General features: G+C 41.8%; 1 protein-coding gene across 1 annotated transcript; it reads right to left on the reverse strand.

Moving 5' to 3' along the window:
* Positions 1 to 929: 929 nt before the first annotated feature.
* On the reverse strand, positions 930 to 22,690 carry GPI (glucose-6-phosphate isomerase). Its single transcript, XM_014881793.2, has 18 exons — positions 22,511 to 22,690; positions 18,293 to 18,383; positions 17,853 to 17,921; positions 15,005 to 15,124; positions 13,102 to 13,185; positions 12,870 to 13,016; positions 11,085 to 11,156; positions 10,018 to 10,062; positions 9,207 to 9,260; positions 8,253 to 8,313; positions 6,748 to 6,791; positions 6,367 to 6,519; positions 5,918 to 6,047; positions 5,470 to 5,546; positions 4,096 to 4,224; positions 3,592 to 3,667; positions 3,443 to 3,509; positions 930 to 1,974 (listed from the first exon to the last, which is right to left on the reverse strand). The coding sequence occupies exons 1-18, from the start codon at positions 22,627 to 22,629 to the stop codon at positions 1,851 to 1,853; spliced, it is 1,662 nt and encodes a 553-aa protein (XP_014737279.2). The 5' UTR covers positions 22,630 to 22,690; the 3' UTR covers positions 930 to 1,850.
* Between the last annotated feature and the right edge of the window lie 226 nt (positions 22,691 to 22,916).

Consider the following 22,916-nt stretch of genomic DNA (forward strand, 5'->3'; position numbering starts at 1 on the left):
CAGAAGTCACTTTTATTCTTGCAAGAATGCTGGGGCTTGATATTAAATGGAAAGATCTAAACCAGGCCAGTGGAGCTCAAGAATGGGTCACAAAGCAGCTGTGTTACCCCACAGGACGCGTCAGGGTCGGAAAATAGCACTGAGTCCCTGTAAGAGAATAGTAAAGACCCAAAGGCCACAAAAACTTCCTGTCACTGACAGCAGGGTCTTAAACCATACGTGGGTTTTATACCAGCTCATCTTCGAAATGCAGCCATGGACCCTCCCTTGTACATTACTTGTGGCCTCCTCAACCAGCGCAGGGAAAAGCAGCCTCTTTACCGCTTGGATGCTGTGTTTGCCCGCAGGCCCCCGGCCTTATGGCACAGAGCAGCCCTCGGCGCAGTGCGGGCACGGTCCCCTCACGCCATTCTCGCTCCTTCCCCTCACGGTGTGAGCCCGAGGCCGGCAGTGCGGGCACGGTCCCCTCACGCCATTCTCACTCCTTCCCCTCACGGTGTGAGCCCGAGGCCGGCAGTGCGGGCACGGTCCCCTCACGCCATTCTCGCTCCTTCCCCTCACGGCAGCGGAACGCGTTGGGCTGGCGCTGAGGGCCGCGCCGGCAGGGGGCGCCCTGCGCGCGGCCATGGCCGCTCAGGGAGGGAGCGGGAGCGCAGCGGGCGGGACTGAGCATGGCGGGAGCCGGGGCAAAGCCAACGTGACAACTGCGCGCTTCGCTCTAGCGGGGTCTGCTCCTGACCATGCTGCACATGGAAATACTGCTCCAGCCGCCCGAGGCTTAGCCTAGCAGCTGGATGGTGAAGCACCATGGAGGGGCCACAGCAGAGGTTCAGCCCAGCAGCCCCCTGCAGCGAAGCCACACACAGATGGGCACTAAGGGGTCCCAGCTCACACAGTGGAGTCAGCACTGGGGGGTATGAGAACCAAAGTTTCCTTTCAATGCTTGTGTCTTACCTTTATTAAAGGTGTTACAGAACAATAGCCAGAGCATGCCAGTTTGCTAGCAAAGAGGTTAACAATAGTAGAGAACAAAACAGGATCAACAACTTATTGACAACAGGTTTCTCTATTTTTTTCATTATTGTTGTGAGACAGTGATGCTGATTAAACAGTGAGAAATCGCCCCTGGAGGATACCAAAACCAATTTCTTCTCCAAGTGATTACAAGCTTCTACTTCACAAACTCTGGAAAACTGTTAAGATATCACTGTCTCTTCAGGAACTCCCTTTTGGGAAAGCTGTGCACATAGCTTACAGATAAAACAGGAAACCTTTCACCATACATCAATAAACTTGCATTTTCACAGTAGCACTGGGGGGGAAAAAAGTCTGTATCTTGCTCAAAAGGGATGAAATGTAACCGAACAACCTACAGCTGTAGGTTTGATTCTTTAAGCACATTCTAGTTTCCAGCATACAGCAGAGCCAGTCCAAAACGACAAAAGTCGGCTTACTTGGCTTCAGAGGACCCTACACAGTGAGTGAGGCAAATGTTACTAGGGCTGCACTTTGAAGATAAAGTGAAGAAGTTTTACTCATCCATCATACCTTTTATTTTCTAGTATCAGTAGGTGACCATCTTTAAGGAAGTTGAGGGGTAAGAATTGAGGAATATATCAGCTGCACTTTACAGATTAACAGCCACAGAAATAGAAAGCAACTATAGAATCTCAGGGTTTCACAAAACTAGTTTCATTTGTAACACTTGACGCAACAAGATGAACTGCAACAAGTGAAGAGAGCTACATCTGTAAAGTGCTATTTTTGTTAAAAGTGGCTAAAAAAAGCACAACTACAACAGATTTGGGTACTCCATGGTGAGATTGTCGACGTCCTCCAAGTATTTAATTTCAAGCTCTGTGTTTTTTGATGAAATTGATCAGCCCATTTGTTGAACTATCATGAGATGTCACTGGAGCATCTGACTCCAGTTCAGGCTCAATTTTCTTGGCAAGTTGTTTTCCAAGCTCAACTCTGCGTTTACAAAAGCAGGAAAAGAAAACAGTGTTAGTACTAAGTATTTACAGTATTTATAATAAGCCATTGATATTAAAAAAATAAATGCCAGCAAAAAGTAACTTCCCAGTGAACACTATGATGGTTTAATCCCTCAAAAATTACTGACAAAGTATTCAACTCAGTGTCGTTCATGAAAAACTGGAGTTCTCATAGCTCATTAGCTGAGCACACAGCACAAATTACAGGATGTCTAAGTGAATATTTTGTTTTAAAAGTTAAGCAGTCTTTTCACCTCAGTGTTCACTTGTGTTATGCAGCCTGCCCCAGTGCAGAATGCATTCAATTGGCTCCTGCTCACTATTGAGCATGCAGTGCTCAGAACACTGATTTGTGTCACCCAAACAATGATCTGCTGAGCTGCAGCCTGGAAGCACCCCCAGCACCTATCAGGAATTACAGCCTCACCTCTAAGAACCTGGGCTATTGCAACAGCTGCAAGAAACTAGGCTGGTTCTACAGCATCCCCACATTCCAGTTTTGGATGCTATCCTGGAATTTCATGTGGGGCAATAAAAGCTGTACTTATTCCTACCACACTCCTGATTTCAGAATTTATAGCAGACATCAGCTTGTACTAGACAGTCTTCTATTTTCAGGTTCTGCTACAGTAGTTATACAACATGCTGTGGGGTAGCACAGCACCAAAGAACACATACAAAGACTAAGGTAGCTTAGTGTAAGCTGATATTCTACACCTGTAGAACATATGTGCTGTTTAAAACAACCCCTCACAGCATAAGCAGGCTGCACCTGAAAAATCTTATTTCCCAATCTCTCTACCTAAGACTACACACAGTATGTTTACAGTTCATATTACTACAGATGAAAGAACCTGATTAGCTCCTAATTAAACTTTTATGTGACACAGTGACAGACTTCTCCAAGCTGCTGCTGCACACATGGAGCTCCAGCACAGCCCTCAGTCACAGATGAAGCCTGCATGAAACCATGCTGCATGCACAGACCTCTGCCAGGAATGTTGTCTCTCCAGCATAAGAAAATTAGAGGTAATCAATCTTTTGCTCCACAGATGTCACTCAAACTGTCTACTAATCTAGAGGTAAAATAACACTTTTCTCACACACTATAGGGAAAATATTTTCCTTCCTAGTTCTCAGAGCATATGTTCAGCCTGCTTGACTATCTTTCTCACTACTGCATCTTTTTTACATTCATAGTGTTTTTCTAAATTCAGAGGTCATTAGTCAAAATTGCTATCTACAAGTCATTGTGCATGGCTAACCTATGCATAATGCATTATGGCATGGAAACCTATCCCCAGAAATCTGTTTTCATTTAAAGCTATCCCATAACCATAACTTATGCTCCAAGTATAAAACCCTTTTGATTGTCTTTTCTCTAACTCATGATAGATTCAAAAATCTGTCAAGAAGTACACATGAAACAAATGAAGGAAACTTACCCCCACTGGTCATAACTGTTAATGTCCCAGACGACTCCTTGAACAAATATCTTGTGCTCATACATGGCTATAAGCAGAAAGAAATTTATCAATAAACTTGATCAGAAAGTTTTCATTAGCATTCACAGATGAGAAATGTATTTACTTACCAATGATGGCTCCCAGGGTGAAGGGGTTGAGTTTTGTAAACACGATGGAGTTGGTTGGTCGATTTCCCTCAAAGACCTTTCAAAACAAGAGTTACAATATCACCTAGTATGTTGTAGCACTTCCACCAGAAACTTGCAGGTTTTATCTCCTTTAGAGTTCACACTAGACTATTTGCATTAGCAGCAAATACAAAGTCCTGAAAGCTTTAAAGGCCTTCAACCATAAAATTGTATCATTCCCATGTTTTTTTTACAAACACAATAGAAAATGTGTCTCTAAGCACCATTGCCGGCTACTATGGGCTACAAGAAATAACCCAAAAGTCACCAGCCCAGGGCAGTGCTGAGATGGAGGTGGTCCAGGAGACACGAGCTAAGGTTTCAGGGTCAAAGTGCTGCTCACAGCCTGCTCCAAGTGCCCTGCCAAGGTGCCATCGGTGCCACCCCATCCCAGCCGCCCCCAGCACAGCCCTCACAGCCACGGCACCCCCCGAGCCCGGGTACCTTGTGGGGAAGGAGCTTCTCCAGAGCCTCTCCGCTCAGCCCAGCCGCCTGAAGCTCCTTGCGAGCCTCGTCAGCCGTCTTCCCTTTCATCAAGGCCTCCGTCTGAGCAAGGAAGTTGGCCAAAAGGATCTAGCAGGTAGCAATAAACACAAGTTACCATTTGCATAGCTGGAATAGTGGTACCTGGTGCTTGAACCCACACTAAGACTTAATCTAAACTTACAAGTCAGTTTTAACACTGTGTCAGTGAAATATGCAGCCATTTTAGCTATTGCTTCTTTCCTCAGAGTGCCAGGAGACTTAGTTACTGTTCTTAAGTACATGTATCCAACGACATCCAGGACAGTTCTGCAGAATCCTGCTCCTGCTGAAGCTGGCAGCAAGTCTCCCAATAGCACCAGAGGAGCCAGGACTTCACACAACCCTTTCACTCAGTATAATCTATGATTTTATCTCCTGCTATACCATCTCATGGAAGACCAGGTGCAAAGGTAACCAGCTAAGATGCATTTACTCATCCGAATGCCAGAAAATCCCCACAGCTTACCATACACCAATGCAGTGCAAGGTTTTAACTTATTGCTCTGTCTAATGTTAGCCTGCAAATTTATCTGTGGTTTTGTCCTACCTGAAGATACAATAAGTTTTTTACAGTCAAATGGAACCTTTTTCCCCTTCTTTTGTCAAGTCATACTCTAAATTTTCACCTGTATTTGGTCTTATTAGACAAAAAAATTACTATTACACAATTCAAATAGCCCTTGTAATCTGAAATTATGACAAGATGGAAATTCAGTGAGTAAAGATGCTTTTTGTGAAGTATGCAGTAAATAGTTAACCTGAACATGTTTTTGCCTTTGGAAGTTAAGAAAAGTCTTAGTTCATTGAAAATCCTTAGTCAGATGATAAGCTAAAAACTGGACAGGTTAAAAACATCTGTGCAGGTCATCCCCTCAAACTGATTGACCAAGTTTTGTCCTAGAATTAAATACCTGAAAGCTTTATCAGAGATGGCGTCACATCAGGTCTGAGAAATTGTTTCTTCCTACTCTCCAAGAACTACATTCCTTACAATTCTTCAAGGACTTTTAAATACTTAATTGCTCAACTCTTTCCAGCTTCAGTAGACCCACAGGAAACACCACTGAGCTGCCTCAAGCTGTCACTGCAGTTGCTTCAATAAACATACCACTGCATTACATATTACATATAATTTGCAATTATAATTTAGGTATTTTTAAATACGTTGTGAATGTTGACAGAGCTTTTGTGTATAGTTTTGAAGGGACACTTAGAAGTATCACACAAAAGAACATCAAGTAAGCTTCAGTGCCTTGAGCCACAAGAAATATGGTGCCCTGACAAAGAATGTACCTTGTGATGCAAGCCATTTCTGATGGGGTGCTGGGTCTGCACTGGGATCAGGAAGTCACAGGGAATCATGCGAGTTCCTGCAAAAAAAAAAAAAAAAAAGCCAGATAAATAACCCTGCAGCAGGTAAGTCTTAGAAAACCTTCACTTTTCACCCCATTTTCAGAGTTAATGGCAGACTCAGTCATTTTTAAAAGCTTTTTAGAAGGGTATTATTATTTGCAGCAGGGGGAAGTAACATACAGCTCAGTACATTCAGCTTTATTTGACCTCCTTATTGCAGTTAAAACCTGCATCTTGTAGCCTTCACAAGCCACTAATTAAAGCCCCATAGCAATGTGATGTTAGGTTAGATAAGAGTCCAACCTCTAAACAGTGCAAACTCTGCTGACTCATGCAGCTCTGTAGCCAGACTTGAATTCCAGGACAAGGTATTGAACAGTTTATTTACCTTGGTGAATGAGCTGGTAGAAAGCATGCTGCCCATTGGTGCCAGGCTCTCCCCACACAATAGGGCCAGTGCTGTAGTCCACACGAGAGCCTTTCTTGGTAATGTATTTGCCATTAGACTCCATATCACCCTAAAGAAGGGAAGGGCAGGATCACTCAGCATCAGTACACATTTCCACACATACTTCAGCTACAATAAATAGTGCTTGTTCATAGAAATTTTCTAAGCATCAGGGATACAGCCGCTTGATTTATGGGCATTTAGATAGAGGTATGAGGAAAACGTCTTTAAGTGCAGAAACAAGCTGAAATCGATTCTTGGCACCAGTCTCTTTAGGCAATTGACTACACGCGTTAAGTGAGTGCAGTTTTATCTGACACGCATTCACATGGTGACCAGGGCAGAACCTTGTCCCCTCCTGGCTGGAAGCCATGCTGTGGGAGCCCTACCTGCTGGAAGTAGGCAGCGAAGCGGTGCATGTACTGGTCATAGGGCAGCAGGGCGTGGGTCTCACAGCCGTAGCAGTTGATGTACCACACCCCCAGCATGGCCAGCAGAACCGGCACGTTCTTCTCCAGGGGGGCAGTGTGGAAGTGCTTGTCCTGCGGGACACAAAGGGAAGTTACACTTCTCATAAAGCAACTGCCATCCCTCCCAACTCCTATATTGTTTTTATTGTTGTGTTGATCCAGTGAGAGCTTCCCACCAACTTTCATTTTAACATCATTGATGAGGACACGGGGAGCTGAACTTTAGAAATCAACCTGCCTTCCATTTCCTTACTAACAGCTCAAAGAGGAACAAATCTGAAATGGACATCCCACACTCACCATCCAGTGGGCTCCTGCAAGCAGACTCTCAAAGTTGTCAAAACCTAACAATGGAAAGAGGTCAGTTTGTAGCTACTATTACAACTCAAACTTGACTTTTCTTATAGAGAAAACTGTGAAACAGTTTTGATTCCTTTACGCAGCAAGGCTGCCAACTACTAATTGAGTTTAAAGCTGCACTTAAACTTCTGAATTTTGCATCCCAGAAGTAAGACATTCACTTATGCTTAAAGCCCAAACTTCAGAGCAAGTCCAACTTCATGAAACATAATTCCAAAACCTTTGCCTAAAAATCCCCATTCAGGCAAAATGAGCAACAAGAAGGAAAACAGAGGCCTTTAATACAGAGCCTGCTTTGAGGCCACAGTTTTTAGCAGTTTTGAACACTTAATCACAGCCAGCGGGCAACACATCCCCCCAAAAAAAACAGGGCAAGGGATTTCTGCACTGGTGTAGGAAAACAGCTCTAATAAGATATTCTGAAAGAAAAAGGTTACCCCTCCCCTCCATGTTCTCTCAACAATTCACCTGAGCTTTCTTTGCTATGTTGTTAGGGTATTTAAATCTCCATTCACTTTCCCAAATGAATAGTTTCACTAAAGCTAGCCTTTCCTGCAAAAACAGAAATCCTGATTCTTACATAACAATTGGGAGGTGAAGTGTTTGGACTCAAAGCAGCAGCTCTACCTGTGGTCAGAGGCCAGCTGTGAGAGTTGAGATGTCTAAGAGGAAGAAGTGCAGATAAGCTGGCATGTCAGCAGTCAGCACCAAATCTGTCTGACAGCAGCAATGAACAGTTTATTGTAGACGAAACAGTAAGTTTATTTTGCTCTTATAATAGATTTTTCTACACATGAAGACTCCTATTCATATAATTCCAAAAAACCCAAACCCTATGTTATTCTTCAAACCCCAGTATAAGGGACTTCTAGCTTTTGCCTAGAAAAATAAATTACACTATAGCTTTAGACTTTAAACAGCTGAAAGCACTAATGAGGGAATAAATGTAATCATCAGGCCCTACAGCCTAGACTAAGTACTGGGAACAAAAGGAATTAATAGCAGAAAGACATAGTTAAGAATGCTAAACAGAGCTCATATGCAGAACTGAAGACAGGACTTTGGTGTTTGTGTGTATACTCACAGATACTAAATACTCTACTTCAAGCTTGGGAATGTCAGTTGCAAGGTCTGATTTTCAACACCAACACAGCTTTAAAAAAACTCAGGCACTTTTGGCTATGTGACTAAAGCAATGCAATTTGACTGTTTGTCCCCAAGTACGGGGTAATTTCCAAAATCCTATTTGCAGTACTAAAATACCAACATTTCCATTACATTGCAGATTGCTTTTTAGCGCCCACATCCAATCACTCAGAGTAAGCAGGCAAATACTATTTACCCCAAATCTGATTCACAATCCACTACGGTTAATGCACTCCATAGTCACATTCATGAAGCAAACAGAGCAATTCTTGGCATGGTGGCATCACAGGAATACCTACCAATATGCAGGGCAATGGAGAGACCAATAGCAGACCACAGGGAATAGCGGCCACCAACCCACTGCAAACAAGAAATGGTTGAGATAGAGAAGTGCAAAGCTTTTACATTCAAACCATTTGAAAACAGCAGCATAGAACAGTGCTTAGACTGTTCCTAGCAAAAATCAATACTCTTTCTGGTGACAGTTGACTGTACATATTTGGCATAGTCAAGGGAACCTGCACTTCACAGTGCACCCTAAAGAATGCCTTTTTTGAGAGTCTGAAGTTATCTTACTTGTCCAATTTTTATAACATCTGTTAAGTATAGTTTGATTCCAGTTCACTTCCAAATCCCAAATTTGCAGCTTGTATAACTGCTTTCATAGTACTGCTTCTCTACAGGGAAAGCCTGCTTCAGCAAAAATTCTGACACTTGGGAAAGGTAACATTCCAAATAACTTCTGAACAGCAGCTCATTTGTCAGGCAACTAGTCAATGAGACATACTAATCTGTTTCTAATTAAGTATAAGGACCAAGACTAAGGGCAGTATACTTAAAATATGCATCTGCTGCAAAATCTCCAATCAGGCTCCCATTTCTGATGTCTGACCTTTACCAGGCCTAGGTTATATACCATAGACACCAACAGGCAAATGTCACAGCTTATAATAACTACTTGCTTAGAGTAATAAGCCAAGACTATCTCCTGTTACTCAACAGCTGATTGGACATCTAAGAACATGGAAAACTCCTCTGCAGACCTTTGACTGAAAGATTTTAACAGAATGGGCAAGAGTTCTCAATTTGCCTTTAGTTAAGGGTTTTCAGGTACTTCAGTGCACTGAATACAGCTCCTATCATTTAGGAGTTGCTGCTTCTGCAGTTTCCAGACATCTAGTTGGAATCCTCTTACTTGCTTCAGAAAAAGCTAACAGTTAACATCTACCACATAATATCAGACATTTACTTACATCCCAAAACTCAAACATGTTCTCTGGGTCAATTCCAAAGTCTTTAACTTTAGGCTAAAATAAACATTAAAAAAACACCATAAGTAAAACCAACAGTCATAAAAAACTTTATACCAAGCAAGCAAATACAAGTTTGGTATCTATTAAATAAAAAATCCTACATCTATTTTAAAAAATGCATAGCATAAAAATTACATTTTCATTTCCACAAATAGCTATCACTACTCACTTTTAAAACTCAATGACATACATTCATTTTCTGATGAATCTAAGTGGCCATATAGTTAAAGCTGGCCTGACATTCAGTTTACATTTACCAGTACCATAATGTCAGTCCCTGGCAGCCTGCCAATGACCACAGTGTTCTTCTAATTGCTGCCAGTCTCTCTGCTTCATACTTTTACATGAAGTACCACAGAGTGTGCTCATCATAAGCATTTTCAAACTGCCTGCACTATTTCAGCTCTTACCTGGAGTTCAGAATAACGTTTATGTAACTGCATTCACACACAACTTAGGCAATTAGAGGTAACACTCATTAATAACAAGTCATTTCAAGCACAAGAGCACTTGATTTCACATTTAGAGCTCTAGCAGAAAAAGCATATATCTATAATCAAAGTCCAGTCTTAGTATAGTTCAATATCCTCAGTGTTTCCATTACTTTGAGTAGAAGAAAAAGGCCTCCCTTCAACAGGGATGCTAAAATTTGGTATTCAAGCATCTTAAAGGATAGGCTTCCTTACTAGATTTTAAGGTGAGACTGCCTTAAAGGTACATAGGAAAAATTTACTAGATTGACTATACTTACAGCATTGGTAGACAAGGCAACAAAATGCTTGGCCACAGCTGAAGGCTTAATAAAAACAAACACATAGTTAGATCTAGAATGTTAACTATTTTCATTTCTAGTTATAAAGCTGATCTGCTACCATTTAAACAAAATGCTGTTGACTGTCATCAGTTGTTACTAATTTGAAATCATCTTATTCACATTCAGTGTGGGATTTGGCAGCATACCCAAAGAGAACATTCTGATGATAATCCCATCAAGCCCTCCAGCAGCATTCCCTCCAGAGAGGGGCACACCCTCTCCTTCAGAGTCTGTCACCAGCCTGGACACCACCACAGCTCTGGAGCAGATGGAGCTCCATGTACACCCACTGCCCTCACAGCCAGGGGCAAAAAAACAAGACTACCAGAATTAATGATAAATGTCAAGCTCCAGATTCAGACTTCAGTCTTTTAGAAGGCGTTCTTGTAAACAAAGATAATTGTCTGAACAGTAGTGCAAGGAAGAATTTCAAAACCCAGCTTTCAAATTAGAGTACAGCTACCCTGACTGGAACAGGTTACAGACTACCTTAATTACCTGAACAGGGAGTAATTGCCTTTTCTTTTTTTTTTTAAGAGTTAGAAATAGGAGAGAATGAGCCAAATACAAGGTTGCTATTCATGGCACAGCCATCTGCCATAGAAATGTCAGTGTTTCATTCCAACCATAGTTTCATTTCTAGTTTTTAAAGATTTGGCAATAATTTAAAGGTAGCACCACATGCACTACTCTTGTATTTTCATTACCAGTAGTTCTACCAACTTATTGCTTAGCTCTAAGGCAAACACTACACTCTATTACCTAACAGGCAAGATTTGGAGAACAATGCATGAGAACCATCTATAATGGGAAACGAGTGGGTTATCACTTTGTTTGGACAAAAACAGTCCATCATTAACAAAGCACTAAAATGATCTAACTACATAATTTGCTATGTTTGGACAGTTACTGGCTCTGCTCCAAAGCACACAGAATGACCAGGAAGAAATTGCACAACAAAAACTGCTGCATTCTGTTACTTCAGCTACACATCTCAGACTTACATCATTAGCAGCACGCAAGAACCACTCTTTGGCCGTTTCTGCATTGGTGATGGTTTCCTGCGTGGTGAAAGTCTGCACAGTGGAAAACAAGCAAATAAGTAAAACAGTGTTCTTAAAATGGAGACAACTTCAGTTTACTAAAGCACCACATGTTCAGATAACCAGAGCAGAGTGATTCTAGGGGTTCATAATGCACAGCTGCTGCCAGATTACAGAAAAAAGCAAGCTTATGAATCCAGTAAACACTAATATAGCTAGATTTACCCATCTAGTCGTAAACTAGTATGTATCTGAAATTGGAATAACTATTCTCTATCTCCTGCCTTCCCACTCTCCAAACTGTTCTGCAAAACTTTGTGACTAAAGTTAGCTACTTCAGTCTTTTACTGAAAAATTAAAGTTTTACTGTTCAACTGAAAAAACCAACTAACTGAATATCTAAGTAGGATAACCCAGCAGGACTTTCATAGTTCTATTGTTCTTCAATTCCTACTTTTTCGTGGAAGAACACTAATTTCTACCAAGACTCTTGTCATAATTTTTCTTTTGCTGATTAGAGGAAAGCATTTTCCTGCTTCATGAAGTGTGCATAGAAGTTCAGTCATGCAGTTTTGCAAGTATCTACAACCATTCTGATTTACTCAGCCATCAAAATTTAGCTTTAAGGGCAAACACTAGATTCATCCTACTCTCATCCATCTCCAGAAATATTTCATTATGAAACATAAGCCTGTTATGGAAAGAAAAAAATGCCATTCATCCTCTTCCAAGTATATCCAATTATCTAACTACAGTCTGGCAAACAAACTCAAGTGTTACTTTTTCAATCTGGCAGTTTTCTAAGCCTTTGAACCGTGATCCCTGGACTCAATTATCCCAAGTGACCATTAGTATTACTTTATGCAGTTTCCTTATTACTCCATAAGCTGTTGCCCGGCTGCAGCAGTGCCAAGATAAGATAATGAGCACTGTGCAGAGCATGGCCAGCACATGTTCATTTGTTGCAGATTGTCTCCAACAGCAGAAAGGTTCTGCTGTGCTTTACAAATGAAGGCGACCCAAGTTACATAACCATGAAGTGTGTCTCCACCTCTTTCCTCAGCTCAGACACAAGCATTCCTCAGCAGGACAGGGCTGCTGGCAATTACTGCTTACAGAATAAGTTCTCAGCAAGGCAAGACTTAAAGGCAGCTATTCAGTCTGTAATCAGAAATAGGTGTCATCTTATGAAGTACCAGCAGACTATCTTTACCTCTTTAAGTAAAGCAGCTTAGTATTTATAGTGCTCAAGGAACTCAGCTTTTAAGTTATTTAGGTGAAGGTATTTTGTGACTACCCTATAAAATGGAGATTCTTAAAGTACTTGCAATTCATTAATGCAAAAAACCAGAAAACTTAAAAAGTACACTCATAAGAAGTCCTTTAGGAATGAAATAATATCCAGAATTTCAAAGAAATAACTACATTGGATCCTACACTCCACCTACAGAGAAGTGCAGGAAAACAAACTTTTGGGAATAAAGCTAAAACTTGCATTGACTGAGAAATAAACCCCAGACAACATGAAATGGTTCGTGTATTTTATTTAGGTTAAGTAATTCTCAGCACTTGACTTACAGATCCCCAAGTATTTCAGCAGCAAGACAACCTTGTACTGCAAGTTTAGAAAATCACAACAGGCCTGTTCAGAATAATCCACACTGGAAGACCCTGATCTAGCTATTCCTGCTGACAGCCCTCCCTTCTGACTGAATTCTTTATGGGCAGTGCTTGTATCAGACATACCTTTGATGCAATGATGAAGAGAGTAGTGTCTGGTTTGAGTTCAGCCAGGGTTTTGGCTATATGAGTACCATCAATGTTGGATACAAACCAAACACGAGGGCCACCCTTGGAATACGGTTTCAAGGCTTCAGTTACCATCAGAGGGCCCTGGACAGAAGCCACAATTAGATTTTATTCTCACTGTAACTGTATACACAAAGATGGTCAGGGTGTACAGAAGTCAAGGGCTTACCAAGTCAGAGCCACCGATCCCAATATTGACCACATCAGTGATTGCCTTTCCAGTGTAGCCTTTCCATTCACCACTGCGGACCCTCTGTGGCAAAAAAAAAAAAAAAAAAGACAATGACCATTTTATATTTTCACTAAAGCTACTGATGCTAACCCAGGTAACAGGCTTTGTTTTCAGGTAGGGTTGCAGAAAGCTGCAAAAGACAGCATTTAAGCCTCTAGACATTAAGGCCTACACTCAGAGCTACCTGCTTAGCTAGACACTGCACCAAGATAGAAGTAAAAATAACACAACATCAAACACTTCATGAAATTGAAACTCTCCTCTTTCTGTGTGGACTGCTGTAGCATTTACAGTGGTTGCTAAGGCAAGAGACATCTATCCAAAAACGAAAAAATCTTGGGCATTAAACCATGTGCAATAAATATTTGAAGCTGAAGCAATATTTCAAGTGTCTTTCATTAGAAAGAGCTTCACTAACTAAAGTAGAAGACAGTATGAATAAAACCACTGAGATAAAAGGTTTATTGGCAAACCAAACATTCTAAAAGCTTCTCTTGCAAATATGCTTTGCATTAGGATTTATTTCTGGGCTGCACCTTAACAGCACATGGTACAAGTTCCCGCTCTATTCCTGTTCTTTAAGCATCACTGAAAGTTCCAAAACAAAATTACAATTATTAAATAACAAACTATACATTGAATTTTGTCTATCCTCTACCACCTATACATTCAATCTGTTCCAATCACAAAAGCAGTCTTTCTGGTATCATGAGTATACTTCCAAGTATATTCCCCAATTCTAAAGCAATTTTTCTACATAGAACTTCATTATGCTGATACTTGCTCTCCTGCACTACAAATGTTTAAGCTTTTCTTTTTTCCAAACAGCAAATCCATTTTTAGTAACAGCATTCCTGTAATCCATAGATAATATTGCCACAGTCTTAAAGTCCCATCTGCTAAGTCAACTGAAACCAGCATCTTTGTTAATATTTTCAAATAAATTACTTAACATGACGTGTATTTTGCAGAGAAGATACATCTGCATGAAAGTGATTCACAGGTTCTGATAATTGAAACCATAGAGCAACCAAGAGGATGGCACCAGTCAAAACTCTTGTTTGGCACTATCAAAACCTTCATCAGCTAGAAATTCTACAGTGGCAGACACCACAGAATATCCATGGCCATTCAATTCTCATAGCATATGAGGAAGGTACCAAATTCACACCAATTGGTGTCAGTTATTGTAGGTTTGGCATTTATCATCAATAACATATGCAAGCACATTCTGCGTAGGTTAGAAGTATGAGGTGGCAGTGAAACAGGGCACTACCCCCTGGGTAAGACTCCTCACAACAGCAACCAAGCAGGTCCAGGTCCTCACAGCCTTGTTTAAAAGGCATTCAAACTATCCAGGTGGCTATTCTGCAAACAGAATAGAATCAAAGTAATTTGACCTAAAGGAAATATTTAAATAGAATATAATCAAATTGCAATTGAGCTAGGAACTTCCACTGCTCTCTCGGTTTTACACAAATGTTAAGAGGCAGTTTCTACCTGGTGCAGCCAATTAGTTGAAAAATTAGCAAGAAATAAAGCAATATTTGAATGGTACTTAATGATTTACAAGACTTCCAAAGTACATACAAGATTACTGCTGAAAGAGCAAAATCTAGAGAGCCCATTAAAGAAAAATCCAACTGGAAACAGAGGGGGGAAAAAAGGTGAATGAAAATCAGCTCCAGCGCCATGCTTGAGCCAGAACTATTGTAAACCTCAAAGAAGGACACAATAATTCATGTGAACCAGTCAACAACCAACACTTCACAATCCACATGTAAGAACCTGGCTGTGAATAGAACAAATGTATAAAAAATAAGCTATGGTGGCACTATACCTGGCAGAAGTGTTTCATTTTGTCCAACACTTTGTTTACTTCTGGAACAACATCCTTCCCATCCACAAGGATTGGCACATTGGAGCGATTCCTCAGAGCAATGTGAAGCACAGCTCGGTTCTGAAACAAGGGGAAAATACCAAGATGAGGCTCTTTCCAAGTTACACCCTGGGCCTCAGATGCCTCATCCAGAAGGCAGTACAATCATCAAGACTTGAAAATCCTTTAGATTAGCTGGGATTAGTAGAGCAGTATTTTCAGTGTGTGTGCATACACAGCAGCAGCTACCTCAATCACCCTCTCACTTCAGTGACTCAATGCAGGGGGCTTACCACAGCACAATATGCAAAGTAATAGTTTACTTGGGGAAAAAAGGCTCAAAATCCCTTTAAAAGCATTTAGAGATTGACGTTCAGAGTTCAGCAATATTCATAATGCAGTGATATTTTGGCATGTTTTAGGTATACAAAAATGAAATCATTTCTTATTGATGACAATACTAAAAAAATCAATTACAACAAGCAGCTGAAGTTATTTTCTCAGGCATTTTCTCAATTATCCTAAGTAGCCTATTTCTTATATGAAGAGACAAATAATTTAAACACTTGACAATCACATCCCTCTATCCACTGCCCACAATTAAATGTTGCCTCAATGCTTTCACACCAAATGTGTAGGTAGTGGTTGTGCTAGAAAACAAAAATCTTGTAGCATGCACAATTTTATGTTACTTCTTCACAGTTACACATAAGTCAAAGCACTGAAATCTGGCCTGTGGTTTGGCTCTTTAAGAGCTTAACAGTCATAATCCAGAATGAAAGAATTAGTCAATACTAATGAACAAATTTAAGAATTAGTCTGCTCTACCTCACTGTTCTTTACTACTACAAGAGGCACCGTGAAACAAAGACAACACAGACAACGTGAACTGCCAAGTTATGATTTAAATACCAAATGCTAATACAAAAATCACTGAGTTTGTGGTTACTGCCTTGGAATACAAAAAAACCTCTTTCACTTGCTAATTAAAGCATACCCACTCAAATTTGGGGTGAACAGATTTTTTTTTTTGCAGCACTCAGCCATGGAATGGTATTTGGTAAGTACTGCTTGCTATCAGCTTGAAGGATGCTTTGTCTAATCAAGAGCAGGCCTTCTTGACCTGATCTCTATGGTTAAGCAGAAGTACTCTCTAAATACCATGCAGGCTATGAAGACTGTCCCATGATGAGTGGTCAGATGAGTTACCTTGTAATGCTCCTTGTACCATAAAGTTCCAAGTTTTAACTCATCTGGGACAAACACCTGGCAGTGGCACACATGGGTGCACTATAAAGAACTTCCACATAAGCACACAACATGCAGCCAATGCCTGCAGCACCAAATACAGACAAGTCTAAAATACTTCAGACAAATATCCAAAGAATGTTCTAAAGCAGATCAAGAGCAGTGGGCTAGTCAGTTCTTGCCGTCAAGAAACTCCCTTATGTCTTATTGCATTAGGTTTATTCATGTTGTCTGACAGCATCCTGCTTAACATCTGACACTTTCACATTGTCCACATGCTCCTATTCCAGAGCTAAACCAACCTGATCTGATATTCTATACAAACAGAAAAATTAGGCAAACTCCATCTAAGTCGACTTCTGAATTGGAAAGAATTAATTGAAAAACAGCCTAATAAGAGGTGTTTCTAGACTTGTAAGATACACGAAGTGGTATCAAGACTGTAGGAGAAGAGGGAGCTAGCAGCAGAAACCAAAACACATTAGAGTTTGATATTGTGTTTAGGTGCTTTCTGTGAAAATTGCACCCTTCTGAGACTTCAACTGCTACACCTGCTCTCAATACACAATGAAGAACAACTCCATAGTATGCAGTCAGAGATGAACAGTGACAGGCAATATCAGACAAAACAACCCTCCAGACAGATTTAAGATCCTCACCCTCTTTCCCTGCTTTCTTTTTTCAGTAGCTCTATCTACAAATTGAAGGCATTAATACAAAAGAACAGGAGCCATTCCTGCAGTGAAACTGTTTCTGTGTCTTTTTACAAACATGAATCATTCCAAACAATACAATGTCCAACAGCTGAGTTACTTTAAGCAAACAGTTTGTGCAATAGCTAAATCATTCTATAGCCAAGTCAAAGGAAATACTGGTTTCTCTGAATTTGCCTCAAACATACTAAGTAGCCTTAATTTTAAATGCAGACTAATCAAACCCACTGTACTGTTGAGTTCCCAGTTTTCATCCTATTTTTAATATCAGAAAAAGTATAGTTAGCTTTCTATATATTTTAGTAAAGATTTAACCATAAATACAACCTTCAGATTTACAAAAAGGGGAAGGTACTCATCCTCCTACTGAAATACATGGCTAATTTCCCAAGACTGTTTATAGTCTTACCTGTTCAATGTGCCCAAAGACAAGCAGCATCACAGCCCAAAGCAGGTGGTCTTACTCAATCCTCCCTCACACCCTTTAGGCAGTTTACTAAGCTTTATGAACACTAACCAGGGATAAGGTAAGGGATACCTGCAATGCAATACTCTGCTCCTTGCCCTTTGCAAGGTCTAACTCATCTTCCTCTCCACAAAAGAGGGAAGAGAAGAAAAAAAAAATAACACCAAAATCTCTAAAATAAGATGTACTGAAGGAAGGAGGGTTTTTTTAGTAAGATCTGCAAAATTTTCTCTAAGTAGTGCAGCAAGCATCACAACCACTCAGGATTTCAAAGGAGTATTTAAAATAAGTTTTTTGAAGACTTTGCTTACACAAAGCATAAACAACCATAATACACAGGCACAACTAAAGTGGAAAGAACCATGGACAGAAATAGCCTTACCTCAGTGAAGTTGATCTTCTCTCCACTAAACATGCGCTCTCTGGCACTTTCCACACCCCTTGACTTTGCCTGAGAAAGGTAAATATAGATTCCTCTTAAAATAGTGGAAGTCAACACGCATTATGAAGGTCCAGCTACATTAGAGTATGAACATTTAACACAAAACAGGGAAACAAATTATGATAGAGTAAAAGATCAACTAGATTCTAGGTAAAAGAAATTGTTTCTCCTTTTTAAAAGGAAGTATTTTAATGCAGATATGCATTGAAAATGGCTTTTTAACTCGGGGCTAGATGACAATGCAAGAATTTGAATCCTGCCAAGATTTGTAAACAGATGCCTTTTAACTTATATGCTAGCTCATGTTTATAAACAGTGCTAGAATAGTGAGTTGTAGGCAATAGCTATTTTGTTTATTAATGCAAGATTTTAAATATTACCAGTTCCACCAGCATTTTCATCACTTCTTCTGTAACCAGGTTCTTGGAGTAATCCAGTAAGATATCCCCATGGTCAGTATTCAGGGTCAAACTGTCAAAACCAACAGGTTGTTTAATTGCATATTCCTGAGGGGTGACTGATTTAAACAAGACAACGGTAACAGTATGAATTACAGTGTTCACTTTCTGCTTGTGAAAACCCAGATACAATGAAGTATATTTGATGCATAATTGGACAATCACATACTATTTCCCTTCAGCCACCAGCATCTCTAGCAATACTCAGCTTTTTCCTAATGTATGATCAGTAAAGAGTTTGTCACGTTCTTCTGCTGCTGAAAAAATAAATTGTAGTCCTACAGGTCTTGTCATTCTTCAATACAGAGTCTCAAACAAGTCTAATTTTAAAATCTATATAACATCATGAACAGAAACATTGTCAACTACTATGCAGAATTAAACCCCATTTGTTCATAGTTTAGTCTTGCAGTCTTCATTGATTCAGTGGAGGTATCCAAATTATTTAACAAATGATCTGCAAGCTACAGCCTAACCCTTCAGAATACAGGTGCTTGTAGGTTCACAGCTGAGAGGAAACACAGAAATGGTAGCCCAGCAGAAACCAAGTGAGTGCATTTGTATTTACTATCCTTGTGTCTATGATAGGTTCTATAGTTCCACTAGTCCTTTACAATATTGGCTTTTTATTAATTTCTTCTCTGCAATCATTTCCAAACGAATCTATACTATTACTCTAACTGAAGAGCTGAATTCTGTAAGTCAGTCTTTGATAAAAGCACATCTTTCCCTGTTGCTCCACACACACCCTCTAATTTTAGGTGGAAATTGCATCCACCTAAATTTAAATTCTCAGTGCTTCTGCCTTGTTCATTGTCTCACCTGCTTTTTCTATCTCAATACCTGAGCACAGAAACATGCTCTTATTTTAGCCACCACATATGCCAGAGACTTCACAGGGACACACAACAGCATAATTGTTATTCATACATAACATGACAGAGCAGGCAAGAGTCTTCAAAGGAAGAATGGAGCTGAACTTGCAATAACAGTAATAACCAGCAAGGCCTTAACATTTCAGTGGTTTCACTTACTGTTAAGTCCATTAACTGTTCATCAACAGCAACATCTTTTTTATCATCTTAAAGTATACAAGTGAATAAAGACAGGAAGGGATTTTCAAGTACAGCCTTAGAACCATATTTCTTTAATAAGTGAGAACACAGACAAGCAAGGAAAAGCAGTGTGAGTGCTGTTAAGCACCCGTCTCTTCAGCAGGCTGCCAACTGTAATCCTGAAACCCTGATCACCCAGCACTAGGATCTCTGGAACACACCTAGCTAATGGAAGGACTGGTTTGGCTCACCCACCACAATTGTTACTCATAGATACAGCACAAAAGAAAAATAAGAACAAGTCTTTGATATTTGATGCAATTTATTTACAGACATCTCAGACTTGAACACATTTCACTAATGATACATCAACATCATTAGCACACTAACACTTCTCCAGTTTAGAGAAGCAGAACTCTTGAAATTCTCCGTCTACATTAAACCTACAGATGATAGCTTCTCCCAGTGTTCTATCCACAAAGACATTTCATGTTTACTTGACATGTCTTCCACCTACAATTTATTATTTTACATATATGAATGAAATCAACATCACTAGACCTAGAAGACAAAACATCTCATGAAATTATGACTGGATTCAAAGCCACTGTTCATTTGAAGAAAGTGCAGAAATGTGCTACCCAAGACTTTTCAGGCAAAACCAAATCAAGTAATGGCTACCAGATTTAACTTCCCACACACAAGGTGGAGCACAGGGTGTACAGTGTAATCCTGTGTTAAGCCCTTTCCAAAAGAAATCCATCCACCCTTTCTTTAGCAGAAGCCCCAAACCTGCAGCTGAGCTGTGTTCTGCCCAAATACCCACTCTGCAATGCAGCAGCTCGTGGCACTGCTGCTCGGGGGGGGACAAGAGCCTTGTCACGTAAGCCACAGCCACTTGTAAGTGATGCAGCCCTCAACCTGCAGCATCTCCATGATTTCATCTCCCATCACATTGTCCATTTACACTGGTGGCTCTTATCCTTGATAATGGACAAGCCAAGCAGCAGAGTGTCATTACTGCACTTGCTATCTGCATCAGGGATACCTTTGTCAACAGCCAGCTGTCTCTTACCTGCTGAGTTTTATGATGGCTGCATCATAATCTGTTCTTTCCTTTCAAAACCAGCAGTTTCCAGTGAAGAACCTACACTGATAAGAACTCCTGTTCCTACCCGACCTCACCTTACCACCTTGGATGGCAAAGGAGGCAAAGATCTCTTACAGGTGTGACTACACTCCTTATCAGGAAAATAGGATATACAAATTCTGAACTAGAAAGAAAAAAAAAAAAAGGACAAGAGGAAGAAAGGATCTCCTCTATATATACTTGATATGATTTAGTGAGTGAGTGTAAGGCTCTTAAAATAATATTAAATAGATACTTGTGCCCAGATATAAAATACTCAGATTAAAAGCTATCCACATCAGTGGAAATTTCTCCAGAACCAGTATCAGGAAGTGCTTTCACCTGGGTAGAAATTCCTTTTCCTTCTAAAGGAAGGGAGTCAATGATTTTACAACAACATCTAGCAGAATTGAAAGATACTCATGAGCCTTAATTTCACATGAGGGAAGTTGAAAACTACACAGAGCCATGTGGCCAAACCTCCAGACTACTTAAGTTTCCAAGAGATATTAACTACCATCCTCCTGCTGATCTGGCTCAGAGTGGCCAGCACTGGTAAGAGTACCAGTGAGCTGTACTCAGCTCTGTAATTGTACTTTGCTATGAGGAAGTTCTCCTAGACTAGAATGAGATTGCTTATCAGGAAACAGGACAGAAATAATTAAAAGAAAAGTTTACTTCGTCTATCTTAATCCTAAGACACTTCAACTGTTTACTTACGGGCAGCACAAAAGGACATGAATTAGGGGAGCTATTTGAAATAAATAACCTCAGTAAAGACCATTTCACTAAAAAATACTGCAGATAAGGAAAACTTGCAATGACAACTAAGTCTATTAGTGAGGATCTAGCAGATTTAATAAGATATTACTGATTAATTTCTTAACAATATAAAAAGTACTGTTAAAAGGGCCAGGTGAAGGCAGTACTCCAAAAATTTAGCATACTTTTTCCATCGAGACAAATGATGTTTTATCTCTCATATACTGATATGCAGGACTTCAAATACAGTCTTAAATTACAATGTAAGATTTTTCTAATGAGCTCAAAAGAAGGGGAAAAAATCCCTTTACGCAGGACAGCAATGAAAAGCTTAATGCACGCAACAAGTCTTATCACAACACCCTAGAACGGAGGATCAGTTTATCTGTATTACTCAAGCACACTTTAAAACTCAAATCTGGGATGCGTCTCTAATATTAGACTTTTTCCGACTACTGCTATAGTACAACAACGTAACCATACACGCGCCTTCTCAGCATGGTCTCCAGCGTACAGAAAATACGCGTCCCACTTTACAAGATGAAGGCGCTGAACGGTATCACGATGCTTCCACTTGTTACTTCCTCCTCTACGCGCTGCGAGGCATTTTCTGGAGCAGCGATGGCGTGAGGCGAAGGAGGGCTAAACCTCCCCACCAACCCCGCCGCCCGTCTCAGGGCAGGGTGGGGCGGGCGGAGGGGGCTCACCGAGATGCGCGGCCCCTCGCGATTCTATCGCGGAGCTTATCATGACTAAGCACGGAGTGCGAGAGGCTGCGAATGCCGCCCCACAGTGCGGCTGTGCGAGCGCAGCGGGCGCTGTGCTGCCCGGCACGTACCCTGCTGCAAGGATGAGTCAAGGGCAGGCGGCGCGGCGAGGAGCTCCCTCCGCCCCCGGCCCAGGCCCCCGGCGGCACTGCTGGCCCATGTGCCGGGGCCGCCATCGGCCTCGCACCGCCCGGCGCGGCCCCACCGTGGCGGGCACGGCACCGCGGGTCGTGCGCCATCCGCTCCGTGCCGGCCCCGTTCCTGCGCGGGGGGAGCGAGCGAGCGGAGCGGGGCCACGCCAGCCCTGCCCGCCCGGGCCCGGCCGCACCGCGCCCCTCCCGCCCAGCGCGGCCGCGGCCCCGGGCCTCATACGCGGCAACCGCCCGGGCACGGCAGCTGCAGGGCCCGCGGGGCCGCCCGGCCTCACCTGAACTTCTGGAAGCGATCTTTGTCGGCCTCGAAGAGCTGCCTCAGGACGAGCTTGGAAGAGTTGGCCTTGTGCCACTCCACCAGCTTCTTGAAATGGGGGTCGCCGGACAGCGCCATCTCCGCGGGACTAGCAGGGAAGGCGGGATGAACCGAGCAAGGCGAGCAAAGCTCACGCCGCCGCTTCCGCTCTTATATCGGCGGCGCGGCCTCCTGCGGCCGCCCCGCCCCGGCCGGCCCGGCCCGGCCCCCTCCCCTCCCTCCGCCCTGGGATTCCCTCCGTGCCGCGCCAGACGGGGAGGAGCGGCCTGCGGGTCCCTGCACGGGCGCGGCGGCGGCTGGGGCTGGGGCTGGGGCTGGGGCCGGGGCCGGGGCCGGGGCCGGGGCCGGGGCCGGGGCCGGGGCCG

The sequence above is a fragment of the Sturnus vulgaris genome, chromosome 12 (genome assembly GCF_052056855.1).
Source record: "Sturnus vulgaris isolate bStuVul1 chromosome 12, bStuVul1.hap1, whole genome shotgun sequence".
Taxonomy (NCBI): Eukaryota; Metazoa; Chordata; class Aves; order Passeriformes; family Sturnidae; genus Sturnus; species Sturnus vulgaris.

Bases quoted from the DNA above. Each gene is read 5' to 3' on its own strand.
- GPI (XM_014881793.2), bottom strand. From the start codon at position 22,629: ATGGCGCTGTCCGGCGACCCCCATTTCAAGAAGCTGGTGGAGTGGCAC. The intron at 13,186-15,004 runs GTATAGTGCCAC...TTTTTGCCACAG, and splicing joins AAATGAAACACTTCTGCCAG to AGGGTCCGCAGTGGTGAATG. The intron at 4,225-5,469 runs GTACATTCTTTG...GCTACCTGCTAG, and splicing joins GAAATGGCTTGCATCACAAG to ATCCTTTTGGCCAACTTCCT.